We start from the raw sequence: 20,900 nt of genomic DNA, 5'->3' as shown, positions 1-20,900 counted from the left end.
GGCTGATAATGTCCACCTTGAAACCAACTTTAAATTTCATGGCTAAAAGAAAATTGGAAGGAGTGGTGTTTCTTGTTTGTTCTCTCATTCTGGCAAACTTTGATTTTTCTGCCTGGAACATTCTGTCCAATGAAGAGCTCCAGAGAAGTCTCTGAATGGCTGCCATCCATCCAATATCATATCCATTCATCCCTCAATTCTTTCATTTATACATCACTCCATCCATCCAATATACAGTATTCATCCATCCATCCATCAATATTGTATCCCTCCCTCCCTTTCTTTCTCTCTCCTTATATCCAATATCATATCCATCCATCCATCCATCCACCCTATCTTTCTTTTTTCCTATAAGGACCCTCATCATATTATCATTCTACAATGTGTACCCAGGAACTGATTCCAGAACACTTTTAGACAACTCAGTAACCCCAAGGAATATCATCTCAACTGAACCCTTACCTTAAGTCCTAAAGGTCCCATTTCTCCAGGAAGTCCAACTTGACCTGGGGGGCCCTGAGACATGAAAAGAGAGAGGGAGGGGGTTTTATTTTCACCATATGCATTCTAGATGAAAGAATAAGAGAATGAAGGACACTAAGGAGGATTTATTTCACCATGCAGGTTGAGCTGGACTTCCTCCTTTGCAGAAAAGATTTGCTTGGTTAAAAAATAAAAGACAAATTTTGGAAGCTCTCCAAAACTAAGACTAGATGGCTCTTCTTCTGGCTGATAGGAAGACTGAAAACTGCCTTATATCATATAAGAGCTTCATTTCACTTAGCCTAGAAATTCCTGAGGGTTTCAGCATGATCTCTTTCTTGGTCCTACCTGGAGAGGTGGGAACTGATGCTGTAAATTTCTACATGCTAGCCAGATTCTGTGTTGCTCAGCAATGATACTTCAAAACCAACCTTGCATTACAATAATGCATATCTATAAACAGGGACAGCAAATTGTTTGGGCCAGGAGCACATCAAAGTATGTAACAAATATATCCACACAATGGCTGCCCTGGGAGAAATATGGCAAAAGCCATGTTGTAAGTTCATTATGCAAATCTTGATCCTGCCCTAACACCATTGCAGGGTGTAGACTGGACAACCACTTGACTGGGATGGTATAAGGCTCCTGCCTTAAGCAGAAGGTTGGACTAGAATACCTCTGAGGGCCCATCCAGCTCTATGATTCTAAGAACAGGGAGTATCAGTGTCATGGTATAAGCTTTGCTGATATCCATCCATGGGAGTTTACAGCACCGGTACAGCCTGTCATAAAACAGCAATTTACCATCCCAAGAATATATTCTACAGATGGATCTTAACTTAAGATGCCAAAAAGTGCTTACAGCCTGGTTCTCAATTTCTGATGGCTGCTCTCCCCTCCCATATGATTGCATTTTTGGGTGCTAAGCAACCAGCCCATATTTAGAATAGAATAGATTCTTTATTGGCCAAGTGTGATTAGACACACAAGGAATTTGTTTCCGGTGCATAAGCTCTCAGTGTACATACAAGCAATAGTGATAGACCATTATCACAGTCATTGTAAAAATACATCCACCATAAAACATTAGGTACAACACTTAGTGATAGTCATGGATACTAAATAAGCAGTCAACATAAATCATACTAGGATACTAAATAAACAGTATAAATCGTAAGATACAAGCAACAAAGTTATAGTCATAAGAAGATTAAGAAGATAGGGAATATGAGAATAGTGATGGTAATACTGCCTTTCTAGACAGTGTTGTGGGAATTAGTTGTTTAGCAGAGTAATGGCGGGGGGGACAAAACTGTCTTTGGTTGCCACCGGAAGTTTCCAATTTGGCTGAGATGGCTAAAATCTCAGCCTTCTTGAAAGACAGTACTCAGGAAAAATATCTAAATGAATGGAAGAATTGTACTGATTATATTCAAAATAGATATCAGATTAAGAAATTTCAGATTGCCTTTGAATGAAGGACGTTGTTTTTGATTTTAATGGAAGAAGTCAGGTTATGTGAGAGAGAAGGATTATAATTGTATTAGATTTTAAAAATTTAATGTATGACTGTTTGTTTATTGAACTATACCTTGTGTTTGCTCCGGGAAGTCGGGGGGGGGGAGAGGGGGGTTTTGGAGGGAGGGGGGAAGGGAGGGGAGGGGAAAAATTTAATTGTTGTAAAACTTTTTCAATTAAAAAAAAACTGTCTTTGGTCTAGTTGTTCTGACATGCAGTGTCCTATAGCGTCGTTTTGAGGGTAGAAGTTGAAATTGATGGCCATTTGTAGCATTCAGCAGTCACAGGACTGCAGTTTACAATGCTTTTACTGAACACTGCTGTTTGCTTCAGATTTTCAGCAAAAATCCCCAACAGTGGGTTTGCTAAACGATTGTGGTGTTCAGTTAACGACTGCAGATTCACTGAACAACCAAATGACCACCGCAAACAAAGATAATGAAATTGAATCGGTCACATCTTATGACTGGAATGGGCAGGCTCCATTACAGTCATAAGTTGGGGACTGCCTGCAGTGGTGTCGAAAGGCATGGTTGGAAAGAAAAGACTGTGAGACTTCTGATTTGTTTGGCTGACTTCCTATTAACTTCTTTTAAAAATTGGAAAGTATCTTTTAAAAAAATCACCGTGTGCTCTTTTTGTACAGGGAGGAGTGGGGCGATCACCTGGTTTGCTACTTCAGCTTCTGATCATCAGCCAAGAGCACCGGATTCTGCCTTGGTCAGCAAAGTTCTGGGCATTTAGCAGCATATACCAAATCCTCTGACGCTGAATCAGATTGTCGATGTGACTAATAAGCTGCCTAAAAGAAAGCCCTTTTCCTCCCACTCTTTCTTTGTTAAAAGAAGGCACACAGCTTTGCATATCTCCCTTGCTTTGATTTCAAAAAATCATATTCCAGTTAGAAAAAAAGAAGGGTTGCCCACGTACAGGACGCCAAATTGATTCCATGCATGAAATTAGTTTAACTACAGGTAGTCCTAGACTTACAGCGGTTCGCTTAATGACCATTCAAATTTACAACGGCACAGGAAAAAATATGACTTATGACCATTTTTCACATTTATGATTATTGCAGCATCCCTATGGTCATACGATCAAAATTTAGATGCTTACAATTGATGCATATTTATGATGGTTGCAATGCGCCGGGGTCAGGGGTGGGCTTCAAAACTTTTAATGGTAGGCGTGGCTAGTTGGCCTCCTGCACCACAGCGGGAAGGGCGTTTTTGCCTTCCCCGGGCTCTGAAGGCTTTCTTTGAGCCTCCAGAAGGGCAAAAACAGCCTCCCCAGACTCCGGAGGCCCTTGGAGGCCGGAAACGGGGCCATTTCCAGCCTTCCCAAACTTCCGGTAGGCCCGTTTTTTGCCCTCTGAGCCTCCACACGCACCCTGCACTTACCTGCATCCAAAACAGGCTGAGTGGAGACTCCTGGACGGGGCGGGGTGGGGTGAGTGGGGCCAGCCAGGAGTGGGCTTTGGGGGTTCTCCAAACTGCACAGAATCTTAGCTAGAGGTTCTCCTGAACCCCTGTGAACCCCCAGCAGCCCACCTCTGGCCGGGGTCATGTGATCCTCTTTTGTGACTTTCTGACGAGCAAAGTCAGTGGGGAAGCCAGATTCATTTAACAGCCGTGATACCAGCTTAACAATTGCAGTGATTCACTTAACACATGAGGCAAGAAAGGTCATAAAACTGGGGAAAACTCACTTAGCAAATGTCACATTTAGCAAGAGAAATTTTGGGCTCAATTGAGGATTATCTGTGCTTGCTGCATTGATTGGATTACATCTTTCTGATTCTATTTCTGGCTCTGAATACTGATAGTCCTTGACTTATGGCTACAAAATGGGCTCAGAATTTCCATTGCCAACCAAGGCAGTTTTAAGTGAGTTGTGCCTGATTTTACAACCTTTTTTTGCCACTATTGTTAAGCACATCACTGTAGTTGTTAAGTGAATCGTGCGGTCGTTAAGCAAGTCCAGCTTCCTGCATTAGCTTTGCTTTTCAGAAGCTGGCTGGGAAGATCACAAATGGTGATCAAGTGACCCTGGGACACGGCAGCTGCCATAAATGCATGCTAGTTGCCAACTGCCAGTTCATGTAATCAGATGACAGTCAAGGACTGATAATAAGCCATATTTTCTAGCACCGTTGTAATTTCGAATGGTCATCAAATGAATGGACTCCAGATACATCAGGAGTATCCGATTATTTTGCATTTAAGTGAGAATCAAGCAAATTTCTTCTTTATTGTCATCAAGCACACTACCTACCACCAGTGTAACCCAACATCTCAAATGATCTAAGCTCCAGAGCTCACTGTAACAGCATTGCCAAAAAGGCATTAAGAGTTGTTAATCTAATCTTGCAAAGCTTCTTCTCCGGTAATATTGTACTGCAAACTAGGGCATACAAAGCCTTTGCTAAGACCAATTCTCAAATACCGCTCATCGCCCTGGAATCTGCACTGTATATCAGACATTAATACAATTGAGCGAGTCCGGAGGTATTTCACGAGAAGAGTCCTCCACGCCTCTGCTCGCAACAGAATACCTTATACCACCAGGCTTGAAATTTTGGGCTTGGACAACTTAGAACTATGCCACCTTCAATCTGACCTAAGCAAAGTACACAAAATTATCTGCTACAATGTCCTACCTGTCAATGACTACTTCAGCTTCAACCACAATAATACATGAGCATGCAATAGATACAAACTCAAGCTCCAAACTCGATTGCAGAAAATACGGCTTCAGCAACAGGGTGATCAATGTCTGGAACGCTCTACCTGTTGTTGCATCCCCAAACCCCCACAGCTTCAACCTTAAACTGTCTACTATTGACCTCACCCTATTCCTAAGAGGTCTGTAAGGGACGTGCATAAGCGCACAAACATGCCTGCCGTCCTTGTCCTACTGTCCCTTTTTATTCATATCCATTTCCTGTGTTCATATTCATGTTTATACTTATACCTGTTATCTCGTAAATGTTTGACAAACTAAATAAATACAAATAAAAACATGTCACAAGTCACACTTACAGGAGGTCCTGGAAATCCAGGTCCCTGAAACAGACAGATACAACAGGTTGTTACTTTTGAATGCAGGTCAACTGCTGAAAAATTAAGAGCTGTAGCACTGGCACCAAAATTTCCAAGAGTTAGAAAACATCTTGCTTTTCTCCAGTCAGAATTCACTGCATTGGGGGATTATAATTTTTTCAGCCATGGTGCACATTTAGAATTTGAGAACTTATTAGAGAAATTCTCACAAAACTATCATCCTGCTGGACATGGCCAATCATGGGGGGAAAAAAACTATGGCAGGGGAAAATTTAATTCCCTGGCTGCAGCCACCCATGATTTATTTTTAAGACCACCTGTGGGATCTGAGTTGGGTCCAGTGGCTCTGCATTAAATATGGATCATGCAGATATTTAGGGTTCCATTCTGGTTCTCCATTGGAACATTCTGAGGCCCAAAGGTGTTTCTAGTGCTCCATTCTGGGATCCCGCCCCCAAATGAATCGGAAAATTCTGATTGTCTCTGGGTTCAGAGAAACTTGCATTCTTGCGTGATGCATTAACAATCTAAGATCATAAACAAAGGCTTGGCTTTGGCTTATGCTAGAGAAGCCCTGGCCAGGTCAAAACTCAAGCCAGGTTTGGAAAACCATGATTTCCCCCTGTTACATTAAAGATATATGTCATTACTCTGTACAACAGAGGTATTTTCTCATCCAGCACGTGCAAAGAAAAGCAGACACTTACTGGGAGCCCTGGTGGTCCAGGAAGTCCAGGCTGGCCCTGCAAGAGAAGAGAGAACTTTGACGCAGCAGGAGCCACAAAACAAGACTTTGATTCAACTTCCAGTTTCAGAGGTTTCCCCAAAGACTTATTTGTCTATGGAGATTCTCGGTCATCCAGGTCATGGTTGGTGCTTTTTTTTCAAGAGACAACTGGATTTTCTTTCTTTCTTTCTTTCTTTCTTTCTTTCTTTCTTTCTTTCTTTCTTTCTTTCTCTTTTTGGAAGACGTGCAAATGGGTATAGAGCTTTCTTGGAACTGCTGAAAGGACTGTGTTGTAGATGAGACAGACCAAAAAGCAACATAAATGCATGGCAGAACATAGGAGAACAAATCCATCAGGACAAGCTTCAGCAGTCCATCTGCATTTAAAAGACAAAAGCCACACTTTTGAAGATAGCAAAGTCCACATTTTAGACAGAGAGGACGGCTGGTTTGAAACAGGGATCAAAAAGGCCATCTATGTCAAAACAGCCCTCTCTCAACAGAGGGGGAGGGATATGACATCATCTATCTCCAGACTACAACACAGTCCTGTTCTAATTTAGGCTTCCTGAGACAGTAAAAATCACACAATTAATTCCCCAAACCCTCTTTTTATTTCAACCACTGTGAATTCTGTTCATTCACTGCTTGTTCATTCTCATTCTGTTCATTCACAGATGAGTCACAAAGAGTTGGTAAAGAGTCTGACAGAAGTTTGTCACAGTACTTCGGGATAAGGCTAATAAGCACCACCTTTATCTCCCTTGACATGCTGCCAAGACCTAATTGGCAATTAACTTTGCAAAGCCACACAGAACACAGAGTCAAAATTGAGCTGCAGAATTTAAACCGGCCAGACAGAACAATGTTGCTTCCTGCAAAGGCTCACATGCCTTTCCTCCTCCTTTATGTCTTATGGGAGGGGCCAATCATCTCCAAGCCCTACCCCCGAGTAGTCCCTTTTGTTTTAACTTTCTGGCAGCTCTGTGCATGCACACACTGGGAACAGGCTCCCCCTGTTCCTCTGCCTTGCTGATGTCCAACTCTGCAGGCTCCGGAGTCTGCACATAACTCCCAAATGGCCCTAGCCTCCTTTCTGCCTCCGATGCAGAGCCTTCGTCCAAGCCTTCCCCAGACTCCAGGACTGGCCCATGTTCCTCCCCAGCCTCCTCACTGTCTGACTCTGCTGCCAGCTCCTCAAGCCGCCGGCAGACCACAACCAGTCCTTTCAGCAGTTCCAAGAAGACTCCGCACCCATTTGCACCACTCAGGTGACCCTGAGGACATAGATAAACCTCCAAGTGGCCTCAAAAACTCGCTAAAAGAATGCAGATAACCAGCTGTGTGCAAGGAATATAAATCCTTCCATTCCCCGCCATCCAGTCAGAGCTGAAGAAGGATGGAATGAGAAGTGAAATGTCTTCAAAGAAAAACAAGAAAGTCCTGTTGCTTTTTGGGACAATGACTTATTTCTTGAACAGATGCTGACTTCAGCTTCAAGGTCCAAAACCTGATCTGCCACCACCTGAGTGGCCTGGATTTTTAAAATATTTTTTTGCATTTGCCATCATCAGCAAAGAGAAGAAGATACAATCTGTCCCAGGTAGCAGTGATGACCTAACTCTTCTTCCATGCCTAACAGACTCAGGGACCTTTCCCATTCATTCTTCAGCAGTAGTAATAACAATCATGGTGTTAGAAAGCAGGATCAAAAACTGAAGTCAATCCAGGGGCAGGTTCCAAATCCCGTCACTACTGGTTTGCTCATGCCGCACATGTGCGGCGCATCCAGTCGGGTGGGCGGAGCTTCCCATCACCGGTTCGCCCGATCTGGTGCGAACCAGTAGCAACTCACCACTGAGTCAATCATGGATCCTGTTTTTCTAAACTCTGCCCCCTCCCCACATTTGAGATCACAGCTGGTTGGGGGTATCTGGAGTTGCAGCCCCAACACATGGGAAATAACAAGCTGAGGAAGAATGCTTTGGTGACTTCAATACATTACATGCATCGAAATCTCTCCCCCAGGCAGAAAAAACAGTTACCCACTTTGGGACCTAGTCTTCCAACACGGCCTGGCTCTCCTTTAGCTCCCGTAAGGCCCTGCAAAAAGCAAAGAAGAAGAAGAAATAAGAGAAAGGATAAGAAAGAGAACTACAGGGATCAGTTTGAGGGTATCAAACAGCATTTATAGAGAGAAGCAGAAGCTTGGCTGAAGCCCTGAAGGTAAGCCAGGAATGATCAAGGAATCAGCTAGGGTCAAATTAAGGTTTGAGGGGGAATGGAACACCATCTAAAGGAAACAGGTGTTTGCATACATTTGCATACTTATATGAAGCAAAATAATATTCTAAATCAGAACCCAGAGCCTTGTAGCTATGCTGAAGTGCAATTCAGATTTTGGGCTGAGTTACTACTCACATCTATTCCGGGTTTTCCTGGAGCTCCATCTGGTCCTGGTAGGCCTGGAGCTCCTTTGGCCCCCTGTTGCAAGGAAAGGATGGGGACATTACAAAAGAGTCTTCAAAAAATTCAAGGAGAAGCAGGTGCCTCGTACCTAGCCCTTCTGGAAAGATTTAAGCTGTTGTTTTTCAACTTAATGCCCTCCAGCTATGTTAGGACGTCCAATCCTGAATTTAGCCATGCTGGGTGAGAATGATGGAATTAGTAGTCCCAATTTATCTGGAGAATGCCCATCTGGGAAAGGCAAGTTAGACTGTCCAAAGCTCAAAATTCCCACATTCCTCAAATTTTAACACAAGCAGTTCTTGACGTATGACTACAATTGAGCCCAAAATTTCCACTGCTAGGTAAGAAAGTTCAATTGTGCCCCATTTAATGACCTCTTTTGCCACAGCTGTTAAGCAAATCACCATAGTCGCTAAGTGAACCATGCAGTTATTAAGCAAATCTGGTTTTCCCCTTTGACTTTGCTTGTCGGAAGCCAGCTGTGAAGGTTACAAATGTTGATCACATGACCCCAGGTCACTGCAACTGTCATAAGTACATGCCAGTTGCCCAACGCTCAAATTTTGATCATGTGACCATAGGGATGCTGCAACAGTTGTAAGTACAAAAACTGGTCATGTTACTTTTTTTCCCAATGCTGCTGTAACTTTGTACTGTCACTAAATGAATGGTTGCAAGCCAAGGGCAACTTGTGTAGTACAGGTTATCCTTGATATATGATTGTAATGGAGCCTGTTTGTTGGAGTTGTAAATTGGGACGGTCGTAAAATGGATCAGTCATGTAACTGATCTGATTTTATAACCCTTTTTGCAGCAGCTGTTATGTGACCACGGTGGTCGTAAAAAACAGTATAGTAATAAAGCAAACCCATGGTTTATTATGGGTGTGATTTTGCCGAAACCCAGAAGGAAAACATGGTCACGACTGTGGGATGCTGGAAATACCCCTAAACTCAACTATGTTGTCGAATCCCTGAAGTTTGGTTAGATGGCTATAGAAGCATCCCGATAATCTGAATTGGGTCATAAGTAGCTCAAGATAGGTGCATCATAACTTTGAATGGTTGCTAAGCAACTGGTCATAAGTCAAGCACTATTTACACACTAGTTATCCATAAAGAGCGTCCTTCAAATATGCTATTTTTGCAACACCTAGCAAAGACTTATAGCCTGAAAATAGCTGCAGGACTCTCTTTGGTGTTCTGCCCCAGATCCTGAGCCTTGTGTAGGCATGAGAAACCTACAGATCCTGGCTTGCAAAGTCAACATACTTACAGGAATACCTGCTGCACCGGGTGAACCTTTGTCGCCCTACGGAGAAGAAAAAATAGTCATTATTGTTCAGTTTGATAAGTTTCAGCCTCCTTTTAGGAAGTCATTCTTTCAAGGCAAATACAAAGCATCTGGTAGAGCAGCAATATTTTGTTTATTTATCAAATTTATACACCTCCCATCTTACTCTCAAAGCTCAGAGATATACGAAGATTGCAAAATGTCCTTTGAAATAAAGAATCCAGGAGAAATTTTTCTGGTGGTTAGATGTTCTTGTACTGGCTTAATGAAGAGTGGGAGGGCAAAAGTCCTGTTTTTCATGGCACAATTTTGTCTCCAGCTTCCCTGGCTTCTTGTTCTTCCATTCAACCCTAAGGGAAGTCCACTTCTGGACCCTTCTGAGGCTGGGAAACTAAGCAACCAGGGAAGCTATCCTGAGCTTCAGGATGCTTCATCAGAGAAAACACTAATACCAACAGTTAGGCTCTCCCTACTTCTAAGCAGATAGCAATAAAGCAGGTCTTTAATAAGGCCAAACTCAACCACCCTACCAATAAAGGAGAACAGTTGTAGCTCAGCGTTGAAATGAGGGGTCCTTGATCAGTGGTGGGATTCAGCCAGTTCGCACCACTTCGGGAGAACCAGTTGTTAACTTTCTGAGCAGTTTGGTGAACTGGTTGTTGAAAGAAATCATTAGGGCAGAGAACCGGTTGTTAAAATTATTTGAATCCCACCACTGTCCTTGATGCTCTCTGAGCTTGGTGGTTTTCTTGCAGGCATTTCATCCCCAAGATAGGTAACATAATCACCATGATTTAAAAAAGGTTACCATGATGCTAAAAGATACTGAGATTCTAGAAAGAGTATAGAGAAGAGCAACAAAGTCGATTAAGGGACTGGAAGCTAAAACATATGAAGAATGGCTGCATGAATGGGTAAATCTAGTTTAATGAAAAGGAGGGCTAGGGGTGGCATGATAGCAGTGTTCCAATATTTAAGGGACTGCCACAAAGAAGAGAGGGTCAACTTATTGAAAGCACCTGAAGGCAGAATAAGAAGCAATGGATGGAAACTAATCAAGGAGAGAAACAACCTAGAACTAAGGAGAAATTTCCTGACCGTGAAAACAATTAACCAGTGGAACAACTTGCCTCTGGAAGTTGTGGGTGCTCCAACACTTAAGACAAGACTTGGACAACTATTTGTCCAGAATGGTATAGGGCAGGGGTCTGCAACCTTAAACACTCAAAGAGCCATCTGGACCCATGTCCCACAGAAAAGAAAGCACCGGAAGCCACAAAACCCTTCCCGTGCCTGACTATTTCTTGAGCGGCCACAAAACTAGCATATGTAGTTGAATTAAATGTTCTGTTTTCTTCTGAAACTTTTCTTTTCTTGGATTTATCCATGGTTGGCCTACCGGGGGTTGAAAAGCTCAATAAATTGCATGCTGGCGGGTGTTGCACATTGGCGGTTATTTTGAGTGACAGGGAGCCGCAGCAGAGGGGTGAAAGAGCCACATGCAGCACCAGAGCCACAGGTTACTGACCCCTGGTGTAGGATTTCTTGCCTGAGGACTAGAAGACCTCCTAGGTCCCTTCCAACTCTGTTATTCTATTAATCAGTGCTGATGATCAACTAGCATTGATAACGTGACCCAATTTGGGTATTGAAATGTCTGAAATAAAACAACCAGGCTCAGAGAGAACCAGGGAGCCCTCAAACAACCTAAGAGTAAGGCAGGAAAACAGAAGCTTTGGGGAGGGGGGAGCATTTTTGGAGGAACCATCCAGATTTGGGAACCACATTGTACAGTAACTCCTTCTATCATACAAAAATGAAGTATTTGGGGAGAGAAAAATTGACCATCCTGATTGAGGTAACCAAAAATGATTGGGGAGGATGGATGAAAGCAACGGCCAGGTCAGTAAAACCCCAGAGCTGGTACCTCCTTAATAACTTTGAGGCCTCTGGCTTCTTCATTTTTACTATCATAGGTTTCCTCAAATCACTACGTGTTTATATGTGCCTGCAGCAATAAGGACTAGAAACTTGCATTTCAAATCACACTGAAATTCAAACTGCCCATATTTCTCTCATTCAGTCCAGATACTAATTCCCATACAGATAGTCCTTGACTTATGACCACACTGGAACCCAAAATTTCTTTGGCTAAGCGAGAGAGTTATAAAGTGAGCTTTGGCCCATTTTACGACCTCTCTTGCCACGATTATTAAATGAATCACTGCAGTTGTTAAAGTTTGCAACACGGTTGTTAAGTCAATCTGGTTTCCCCATTGACTTTGCTTGACAGAATATCACAAAAGGGATATGACCCCAGGACCGTCATAAATATGAGTCAGTTTCCAAACTTCAGAATTTTGATCACGTGATGTGGGGATGGTGCATGGGTCGTAAGTGTGAAAAATAAGTCACTTTTCAGTTGTAACTCTGAACGGTCACTAAATGATTATGTTGTAAGTAGAGAACTATCTGTACTTGCCGTTCTCTTTGCATCTTTCCTAATTTCTTTATTCCTTCTCTTTTTTGCCATATAGGGAAGTGTGGGTCAACCAGGCCTTCCGGGGCCTTTGGGACACAGAGGAGTGGCTGTAAGTATTGTGTTGTTCCAAAACAGAACAAATTAGGATCCATCATCACTGCTATTGTGAATGTGGAAATTTTACATATAACAAAGAAAATTGCATAATAAATAATATTAATAAAAGAATTTTGATCGTGTGATCATGGGGATGCTGTAACGGTTTTAAGTGTGAAAAATGGCCATAAGTCGCTTTTTTCAGTGCTGATGTAACTTCCAACGGTCACTAAATGAACTGTTATAAATTGAGGACTACCTATATACACACATAAAAAACCTCTATGAATAATGATCCATCACTAAGAAAGTAAAGAGAGCAAAGGATTAAATTAGACTCTGACCCTCTTTAAGATGGGTGGCTGCAGGTTGCAAATTTCATCTCCACGTTAACAAAATGGTTCAATTTTATTCCCTTACCTCATTTCTCCCTCTCCCCCTCCCCCCCCCCCCGCATCCCATCTTCCAAAAGTAACCAGCAGGAACATTTCCCATAGTCACAGAATCCTTTCTACCTTCACTTGGGGGTAAAAAAAGGTAATACTTCTGCTTAAAAACCGGTGAATTAAGGCTGCCGAAGGGCCAACTGCAAACTTCTGCCACTCTCACATTTGCTGCAAAATTCCCTGCAAAAACCCCACATGGGGGGAGGGAATGCTGGCCTGGGAGAATTTGACAGTTGAAGCCTGTTTTTTTGGGGGGGGGGTGAGCCAACAGAATTTCCTCCTCCCCTCCTGCAACCTTAGGCCACATTGGAGGGACACAGCATCGCGTTTCCTTCTAGATACAATGCCCATCATTGTGCGCAGAGGTGCTTTTCCTGCCTGCTTTGGCTCCTGAGCTCAGCGGTGGACTCACATCAATGCCGTCTGCTCCTGGCACACCGGGTGGACCTGGGGGGCCCCGTGGCCCAGGTTCTCCTGGCGGACCTTGCTAAGGAAAGAAAGCAAATCCAAAAAAAAAAGGTTATTTAGTGGAGGAAGAGAATCCCAGGAAAACAGAAGAACTGAACCGGTTGCATTTCTTCCACAATTGCAAGGCAGGAGGAAAAGAAAGAGACGTAGATGGTGGAAAGGATTTTTGGATTACAGTCACTGGGACCTTTTTCCCTGGAAGGGGATGGAATCTAAAGCAGGGGTCTCCAACCTTGGCAATTTTAAGCCTGGCGGACTTCAACTCCCAGAATTCTGGGAGTTGAAGTCCACCAGGCTTAAAGTTGCCAAGGTTGGAGCCCCCCGATCTATAGGGCTATGCAAGGATCGGGACCCGAAGGGCAAACTGCAAACCAGAGCAGACCTGAGGGTCCCCACCACCATCTGTTAGGCCAAATACATGCTGAATTCAGACCTCAACATAACGCTAATATTTGGTGCAGGACTGGAGGCCTGAAGCTCTTCGGAGCCTGGTTGGATCATTAAAACAAGTCTTTAATCAATCCAAACTGAAGCACCCTGGGAATTCGGTGGGAAAACAGAACCTTTGGAAGAACTATCCATGTTTGAGAATCATGTAGGAGAGACTCTTGAGGTTCACCAACTCTCAAGACCCGCTGTGGCTGAGAACAGACTGGAGAAATCTTGCTTAACACTGAAAATCAGAGGGAGATGCCAGGAAGGGACAACAATGACTCCAGGGACCCAACCAGACTTTTTGTAAAGGTTTTTATTTTTATTTCTCATAAACATACATAAATGTACAATCTCTTAGCCATTATTAATCATATATATTATCTTTTGACTTTCATATTAATTCATTCTTCATCCTAAAGATTTAAAGTATACTCGGAGTTGCTCTTCTACCATTCCATATCTCCCTTATTTCACAACAACCCTTCCCCTCCTTCTCCCTTCCTTTCCTTTTCTTCTTCTATCCTTTTCCACTTTCTTCTTTCCTCCTTTCCTCCCCTTCTCTCCTTCCCCTTCTTTTCCCCCACTCCTCCCCTCTTCCTCCCTTTCTAACCTTTTCTCCTAGTCTTATTTCCCCTCTCCCTTTCTTCCCATCCTTTTCCCTTCGTTCTCTCTCTCTCTCCTTTCCTCTCTTCTCCTCTCTTCTTCCTGTCTGTCCCTCTTCTTCATTCTCCATTCCCTCTCCATTGTTGTGATTATTTTCAATTCAATATATTTTCAAGATGGTATTCAAGTAATCCCAATTCTCTATTCACATACATTTTCCTTTCATTTTTTTTCTATTTTGCTGGTTACCCATATACATCCTTAATGTACATTTGTATAGTAACACTTTTTCCATTTTCCCCCTTCTTTCTCCTTACTCAGGTGTCATCTGGATTTCTATCCCTTTCCTGTCTTTTCTCTCATTTATTTTTGTCCTATCCAATTTGTTAATCTCTAATCTTTTATTCACATTCCTTTTCTAGCCAATCATAAAAATGTTCCCATGTCTTGAAATACACCGATTCCTCTTTATCTTTTATTTTTAATGTTAATCTGTTCATTTCTGCACATTCTAACATTTTCTTTATTATCTCTCCTTCTGATGGGATTTTTTTCTGCTTTCCAGTTTTGTGCAAATACTATTCTCGCTGCTGTTATGATATGAATAATCGAATATGTATCTTCGGACCCAACCAGACTTTTTGGGCACTCCCTGACCAGCATTCAGTCCAAATCCAAAAAATGCCTCACTACAATTTTATCCAATTGACTGAAAGGTTAAAATACATTTCAGTTTTGAAACACTCATTCCTTCCAACAGCAAAAGAGAAAAGAGAAGATGACAGTAATATTTCAATTGTTAGTTTGCGTTGCAACTCCCCCTTTAGCCCCCAGAGGTTGGAATTGTATCTCACTCAGAGGAGGAAAAATCCCATTTCTTTTCTTTAAAAAAAAATGGATCCTGGATGTACAGTACTAACCCTGGGACCTTTGTGAAATGGGCATACATTTTCTCCGAGTTATAGTTCTAAAAACAAGTGGCTTCCCCAGTAGCATGCAGCTTGACTTGTTAGCTTGAGTTACCCATTTCTCATGCAGATCTGTCATTTTTTTGTTATTTTTAATAACAAGGTGCGGAGAGAACATGGAAAAAGTAATACAGGAATTTAAGCATGTCACAGAAGTTATGGCTTTCTAAAATAGGATTAGTACTTATGAATAATTATATATATATATATTATATTCCTTTAAAGAGCTAAAGTGAATATGGGGCCTATCTTTTTTTAAGCTGTAAAGCAGCTTGTAAAATAGATAACCCTTAATGTATGGAATAGTCAGCTTTTAAGTCTCTGCAAATCAATTAGATATTTCTTCTTTACATTTAGAGAGTTATTTCTTAATTTTGCAGTTCTGAGTGTTGCATCCCAATATATTAAGGGTGAAGGATGACACCCAAGTGAAAAAATGCTGCTCCAAATACCACAACATGGAAGCGGTCCAGATTTCTATTAGCAGGACTTTTACTTTAATTTAACTGTTAAACCTTAACCCCTTGTTTGTGGGCACCCAACAGCCCTCTTGATGGGTAAATTTCCACTTAATATTTTCTAGTTCAAGGGTAAGAACAGTTTCATTTTTTACAGAGACTCTTTAGGGGTGGGGGAGCGTAGGGTGATAACACCTGTGAAGGTATACAAGAAATTTACAAAAAACTAAATGAAAACTCAATCTCAGGAAAGGAGAAGACATGAGAAAGTAACATAAAATAACTCCACTTTGATTCTGTTTGGTGTAAGAGTAGGTAGACTGATAGTCTGATAGGCTTTCAAGATTTTGCAGTTGGATCCCATAACAGAAAAAAGTAGCATTCCTGAAATCTTTGCTCTGTCTGCTTCCTGACCTTGCCTACTCTGAAGGGCTGACAAAGAAAGAAATCAATGGTGTCACATAAATCCCATTGGAAGAGTGAAAGAAGATTCAAAGAATTATTACAATCTGGGCATTTCAGGCTTGCTCTCATTAGACTCAATGGGATCTACTTCCACAGAGATTAAAAAAGAGATGTTAAGGTTGTGGGGACCCTTCTCTGTTCAATGCTGGATTTGCTCTTACAATCTCTGGCAAAGGAGCTCCAGCCTCTGTAGAAATATCTCTAATAGAGAGACTCCCATCCCTAGTCTGCTCCATCATTAACAGCTTTAAGTCTTCTAGAGTTTCTGTAGATATGTGGACAAAATCTATTTCTTCACAAATAACAACGCCAAACGTATTCAAACTGAAAGCCTGTTTGGAAGGTTTATGTCTTTCACCTTTGTTTGCAGAGTAAAGTGGGTGGGGGAATGTTATGAGTCTCCATTGTTTTTGGACATTTCAAAACAAGGTATAATTGTCTCTCCTTGACTCTCGATTTGAAAAGATACTTGTGTGTATGTGGTCTACAGATGTGTTACTAAGTCAGAAATGAGCTGCAAACAAGGAACTACTGTGGACCACTATATGGCTGCACTGCCAGTGCCTACCTCTGACCCCAACTGAATTTAAGTTAAATTAAATCTGAAAATTTAAATTTAAGACTGTAAAGCAATTGACTTCAGGTCTTCCAGGATAAGCATGATTATATATGGATAGGGAGGGCAGCAAAATTGCTTAAATGAAGTCCAAGATGTCATAAAATATAAGAACATGGTTCTCTCCCAAGTTTCACTTTGTGAATTCATCAGCTAGAATGGTTCACTCTTAATTCAATCTCTTAATTAATGCAATGCATTGCAGAGCATTTACTTTCAAGGGGAATCAAAATCCCACCAGTTCAAAGGAACACCCAATTCCTAGTTGTATCAAAAAGTGGAGGCCAGGGTCTTCATGTTTCCACTCTTGCTTCATTTTGATTGGGAACTACCCAGAGTTGGTTGGAAGATGGACAGCTATATAAATATTTCAAATGAATAAATACATTTAAGGGTGATATTTTGCATCTGGAATGTTTGCAAGTTCAAAAAAGAGAAACATGTGCGAGGGCTACTGAACTTAAAATACCACCTTTGCAGTAAAGATTTCCAGCAGGTATTTGATGTGTGAATGGTCCTCTTTGTCCTTCTGAGGCTACCGAACAGTACTTTATTCTTTTTAGAAAGCAGCACCCAACTCTAGAAGAGGGACTGAAGGCATCGTATAAATGGGCACAGATATCCTGAAAGAAACTTTCTCCTTCTTAAAAGCAATAACTTTCATAATCCTTGCTGCTCATGGAGAAGATTGGTTTTGAACTCAAATGAAATGCAATTTTAATTTGACTCTGTTCAGCCTCTTGGCTGTTATCAAGATAACAGCCAACTTGCTTCTAAACTGCAGTCAGAAGAGAGTTATTTCACTGGACAGAGACTCCCTGTTCTTGATGAATAACAGAAGATTAAGTACAGGAAACATTGGGGACAGGGGCATGGATGCTGTAGTCTTCCACTGTATCTGTGTTCTCTCACCTCCTGTTCTGCCTTTTGGGAACAGGTGAGAAAGTTTATATCATGTTCCAAAAGTGATGTTTTTATCGGTTTCCAAATTAAGTTCATCTTAATTCTACCTCCCACCACTGCCACCACCCATCCGGCCTCTTTGATGGGTCTGGTTCTGTATACCAGATTTTGGATGCAGACCTGTCTTACCTACCTAGATTCTGCTCAAGATTATGCAGATATTTTAGGAACTCAAAAAATGCTCCATAGAGTTTACTGGGGCTTCTTATCTATTAAACAAGAAATAGTTTATCCACCCAATTGAGTAAAAATCTCATCCTAGCAGTGTGATTTTGCACACCCGCTTAGAAGCAAACTGGTAGAGTTCAGTGAGATTTATTCCCAACCAAGCACACGTAAAGACTGCAACCTAAAGAAACCATATCAAACACATATAAAGATGAAACCTAAAGAAACCAACCCTATTAAGTTAGAAGTAACTAACTACCAAAAATGACTAGATCTACAGAAGGAATACGAAATCAAACAAGAACAATTTTCTCCTCTGGCCCTGAAACACACACCAACACAAACCAAAAACAATCAAACACAGAGTATGAAAACCCCCAGGGCTTTCCAATTACACAATACTGATTCTAAGGCACGCTGACCCATTCTTTTGTCTACACTGGATCCTCAGTGGTGATCATTGTTTCCCAAACATTCCCTTTCAGGCCACCAGCAACACCTTCTATACCTCCCCCAATACATTTCCAGAAATTATATATATATATATGTATGTATGTATGTATGTATGAATGGAACTTACCAACTGGCTTAAGGAGAAGACAAAGCTTTGGAGAAGGAAGCAGAGATCCAGCAATCTAGCCATATCAAGAAGCTTCAAGCTAGGACACAGCCAGCCTTTGAATGGGAAGAGCTAAGAGGAGCTGAGAAAGTCAGGAAGGGAGGTGGGAACATTAATATTCAGCATTTGGGGAAAGGGGGAGGAAAAGGTTGGAACTGAAACGCCCTTCCTTACCACTGACTGAGGCTATTCTATCACCCAGGTCTTCTCACAGACTGCAGACAGGAGTTGAAGCAGGCAAATATTTAGAAACAGAGAAGGCGGGGGGGGGGAGGACTAGATGGAAAAGTGTGGAGCAGCCAGCTATCAAATTCCACAGTTATGGCAAATTGGTCACAGTGATTGTCACTAGAAAGATTTGAAGCTGGAAGATTTTTTTAAAAGGTTAATTATTCCTGTAGTGTTTAACATGACTTCTACACGCTTTCTCTGCCTTCAAGTCAGTGTTGACTCCTGGCAATTGCCTGGCAACAATCTGCAGTTTTCTTGGCAAGATTTTTTAAGAAGTGGTTTCCCCTTGCCTGCTGCCCCAATGCTGGGAGACAGTGGTGGCTTTCAACCGGTGTTACAACTGGTTCGTTTCACGCACACACTTTGTGTTTTGAGAAACACCCAAGGTCATCCAGCCTGCCTTCTGTCTAAGGCCAGGAATAGAACTCAGGGCCCCCTCATTTCTAGCCTGATGTCTTAACCACTAGACCAAACTGGCTCTTTAAAGTAACATTATAACCATACCATCCCTATGAGGGACGCTGTTAGCAGGTGAAACTGAGGCTGAGAAACAGCAGATTTTCTACAGCCAGACAGATATTCGAAGGTTAGAAAATCCAATTAAATCAAATAGCCTAAATTAGTTCTTTAGGATAAGGACACGTATTTGATATGCATTACATCATTTCATCAACCATCATCATATAGGCAGTGTTTGCACTGTGCAAAGGATGTTAACTTACATCATTTGGATAATCACACAAGCAACGCCAAATATCATACATTTACAATTATTTAAAGAAATGTGGGTATTTTTATGAATGAGTTCACACAATGCATTAGAATAGAATAGAATTCTTTATTGGCCAAGTGTGATTGGACACACAAGGAATTAAGCCTCAGTGTGGTTCATTTAGTGCAGGGATCTCCAACCTTGGCAACTTTAAGAGTTGTGGACTTCAACTCCCAGAATTCCTCAGTCAGCAAAGCTGGCTGAGGAATTCTAGGAGTTGAAGTCCACAACTCTTAAAGTTGCCAAGGTTGGAGACTCCTGATTTAGTGTATGGTACTGCATGAACTTAGCCATTGATACCTTAATTTAACAAGCTGTGGTTAAGGAATGCTAATACATTGAATGAGCATAACTACAGACAATACAATGGCTATCATATTCCATTCATACTCAATTTTCTCTGTAACAGATTACTATTCCTATTAATACTATTACTATTTGAGCCAAATTTAAGGCTCAGGCATCAGGCTAGAAAGCAGGAAACTCTGGGTTCTAGTCCTGCTTTAGCCATGAAGCCCAGCTGGATGACAATGGGCCAGCCCCTCTCTCTCAGCCCACCTCACCTCACAGGATTGTTGTAAGCAAAATAGGAGGAGGAAGGTGTCATGGCTGCATCTCTCCTCTCTAAGCTTCATGAACTGACAGCCTGACATTAGGAGGGGGGAGGGAAAGATTGAAATGTAAGGAGGAAGAAGGGGGGGATGGAAGCCCAGCTGAGCCTTGTGAGAAGCTTCAGCCAGCCAAGGTCAACCATCGGTATGCAGAGCTGGGAACCAAGAACCTGTTTCCTAAACAATATACAAGCACCTAATTGGATATTTAGAGATAACTGGGGGAGAGGGAACTTTCCTTTGTGTTTGCACGGGAAATCCTCAGATTCAACTTATGCTACTTCTGTAACCATTTAAGCGTCAATAAAAGACTCTTGGCAAACACAAATGGCCAGGAGTCTTTCTTTGCTGGATGAGTGAGTGGGACGGTTGACATTAGGTGTGTTGGATATGATCGCTGCCTTGAATTATTTGCATGAATAATTAAGGTGGGATACAAATAAATACATACATACCTTCCTTCTGAGTTCAAAACTTTTTTCCCCAGATGTGATGGATCTGTCTCCATGGGTAGACAGCTGGCAGAAAGCAAGTTGTGAGTCTCATAAGACATTGACCGCCTGGATTCACACAAGATACAAAACATAAACCAATCGAAAAGCACAATGAGTGCAATAGCGTATTGTGTGAATGCAACTATTAGGTTTATAACTGAGCAAGCTAAGTGCATTAAGTAAGCACAGCAAATGCTTTACATATTAGCTTTATGCGTACACCAGTGGTGACATCTAAACCAGTTTGCCACTGGTTCACTGGCTGCGCACACACGCATGCACAGTACGCACCGAAAGGAGGCTTGGGAAGGTAAATAGAACAGTGAGGGGTGATCAGCCGTGCTGCGTGATATAGATTCATTAGAAAGCAGGATTTCCTGCTTTCTAGCAATTTTAAATCATGCAGCACAGCTGATCTTCGGAAATACCAGTTCAGATGAACTGGCAGCT

At 41.9% G+C, this 20,900-nt stretch overlaps 1 protein-coding gene across 1 annotated transcript in view; it reads right to left on the bottom strand.

Annotated features, from left to right (window-relative positions):
* The window catches only part of COL9A2 (collagen type IX alpha 2 chain), a 70,710-nt gene extending 52,344 nt beyond the window's left edge, over positions 1-18,366 (bottom strand). Inside the window, exons 1-7 of the mRNA XM_058195900.1 lie at positions 18,304-18,366; positions 12,992-13,066; positions 8,215-8,277; positions 7,843-7,896; positions 5,774-5,809; positions 5,046-5,069; positions 463-516 (exon numbers count right to left, since the gene is read on the bottom strand). Of these exons, the coding sequence (XP_058051883.1) occupies positions 463-516; positions 5,046-5,069; positions 5,774-5,809; positions 7,843-7,896; positions 8,215-8,277; positions 12,992-13,066; positions 18,304-18,366 (369 nt within the window). The remainder of the gene's footprint in view (positions 1-462; positions 517-5,045; positions 5,070-5,773; positions 5,810-7,842; positions 7,897-8,214; positions 8,278-12,991; positions 13,067-18,303) is intronic.
* Positions 18,367-20,900: the final 2,534 nt, after the last annotated feature.

This window comes from Ahaetulla prasina, chromosome 10 (genome assembly GCF_028640845.1).
Source record: "Ahaetulla prasina isolate Xishuangbanna chromosome 10, ASM2864084v1, whole genome shotgun sequence".
In the NCBI taxonomy this organism is placed as follows: domain Eukaryota; kingdom Metazoa; phylum Chordata; class Lepidosauria; order Squamata; family Colubridae; genus Ahaetulla; species Ahaetulla prasina.
Note: the sequence above shows the minus strand (reverse complement) of the source record. Positions and strands in the feature narration are given on the sequence as shown.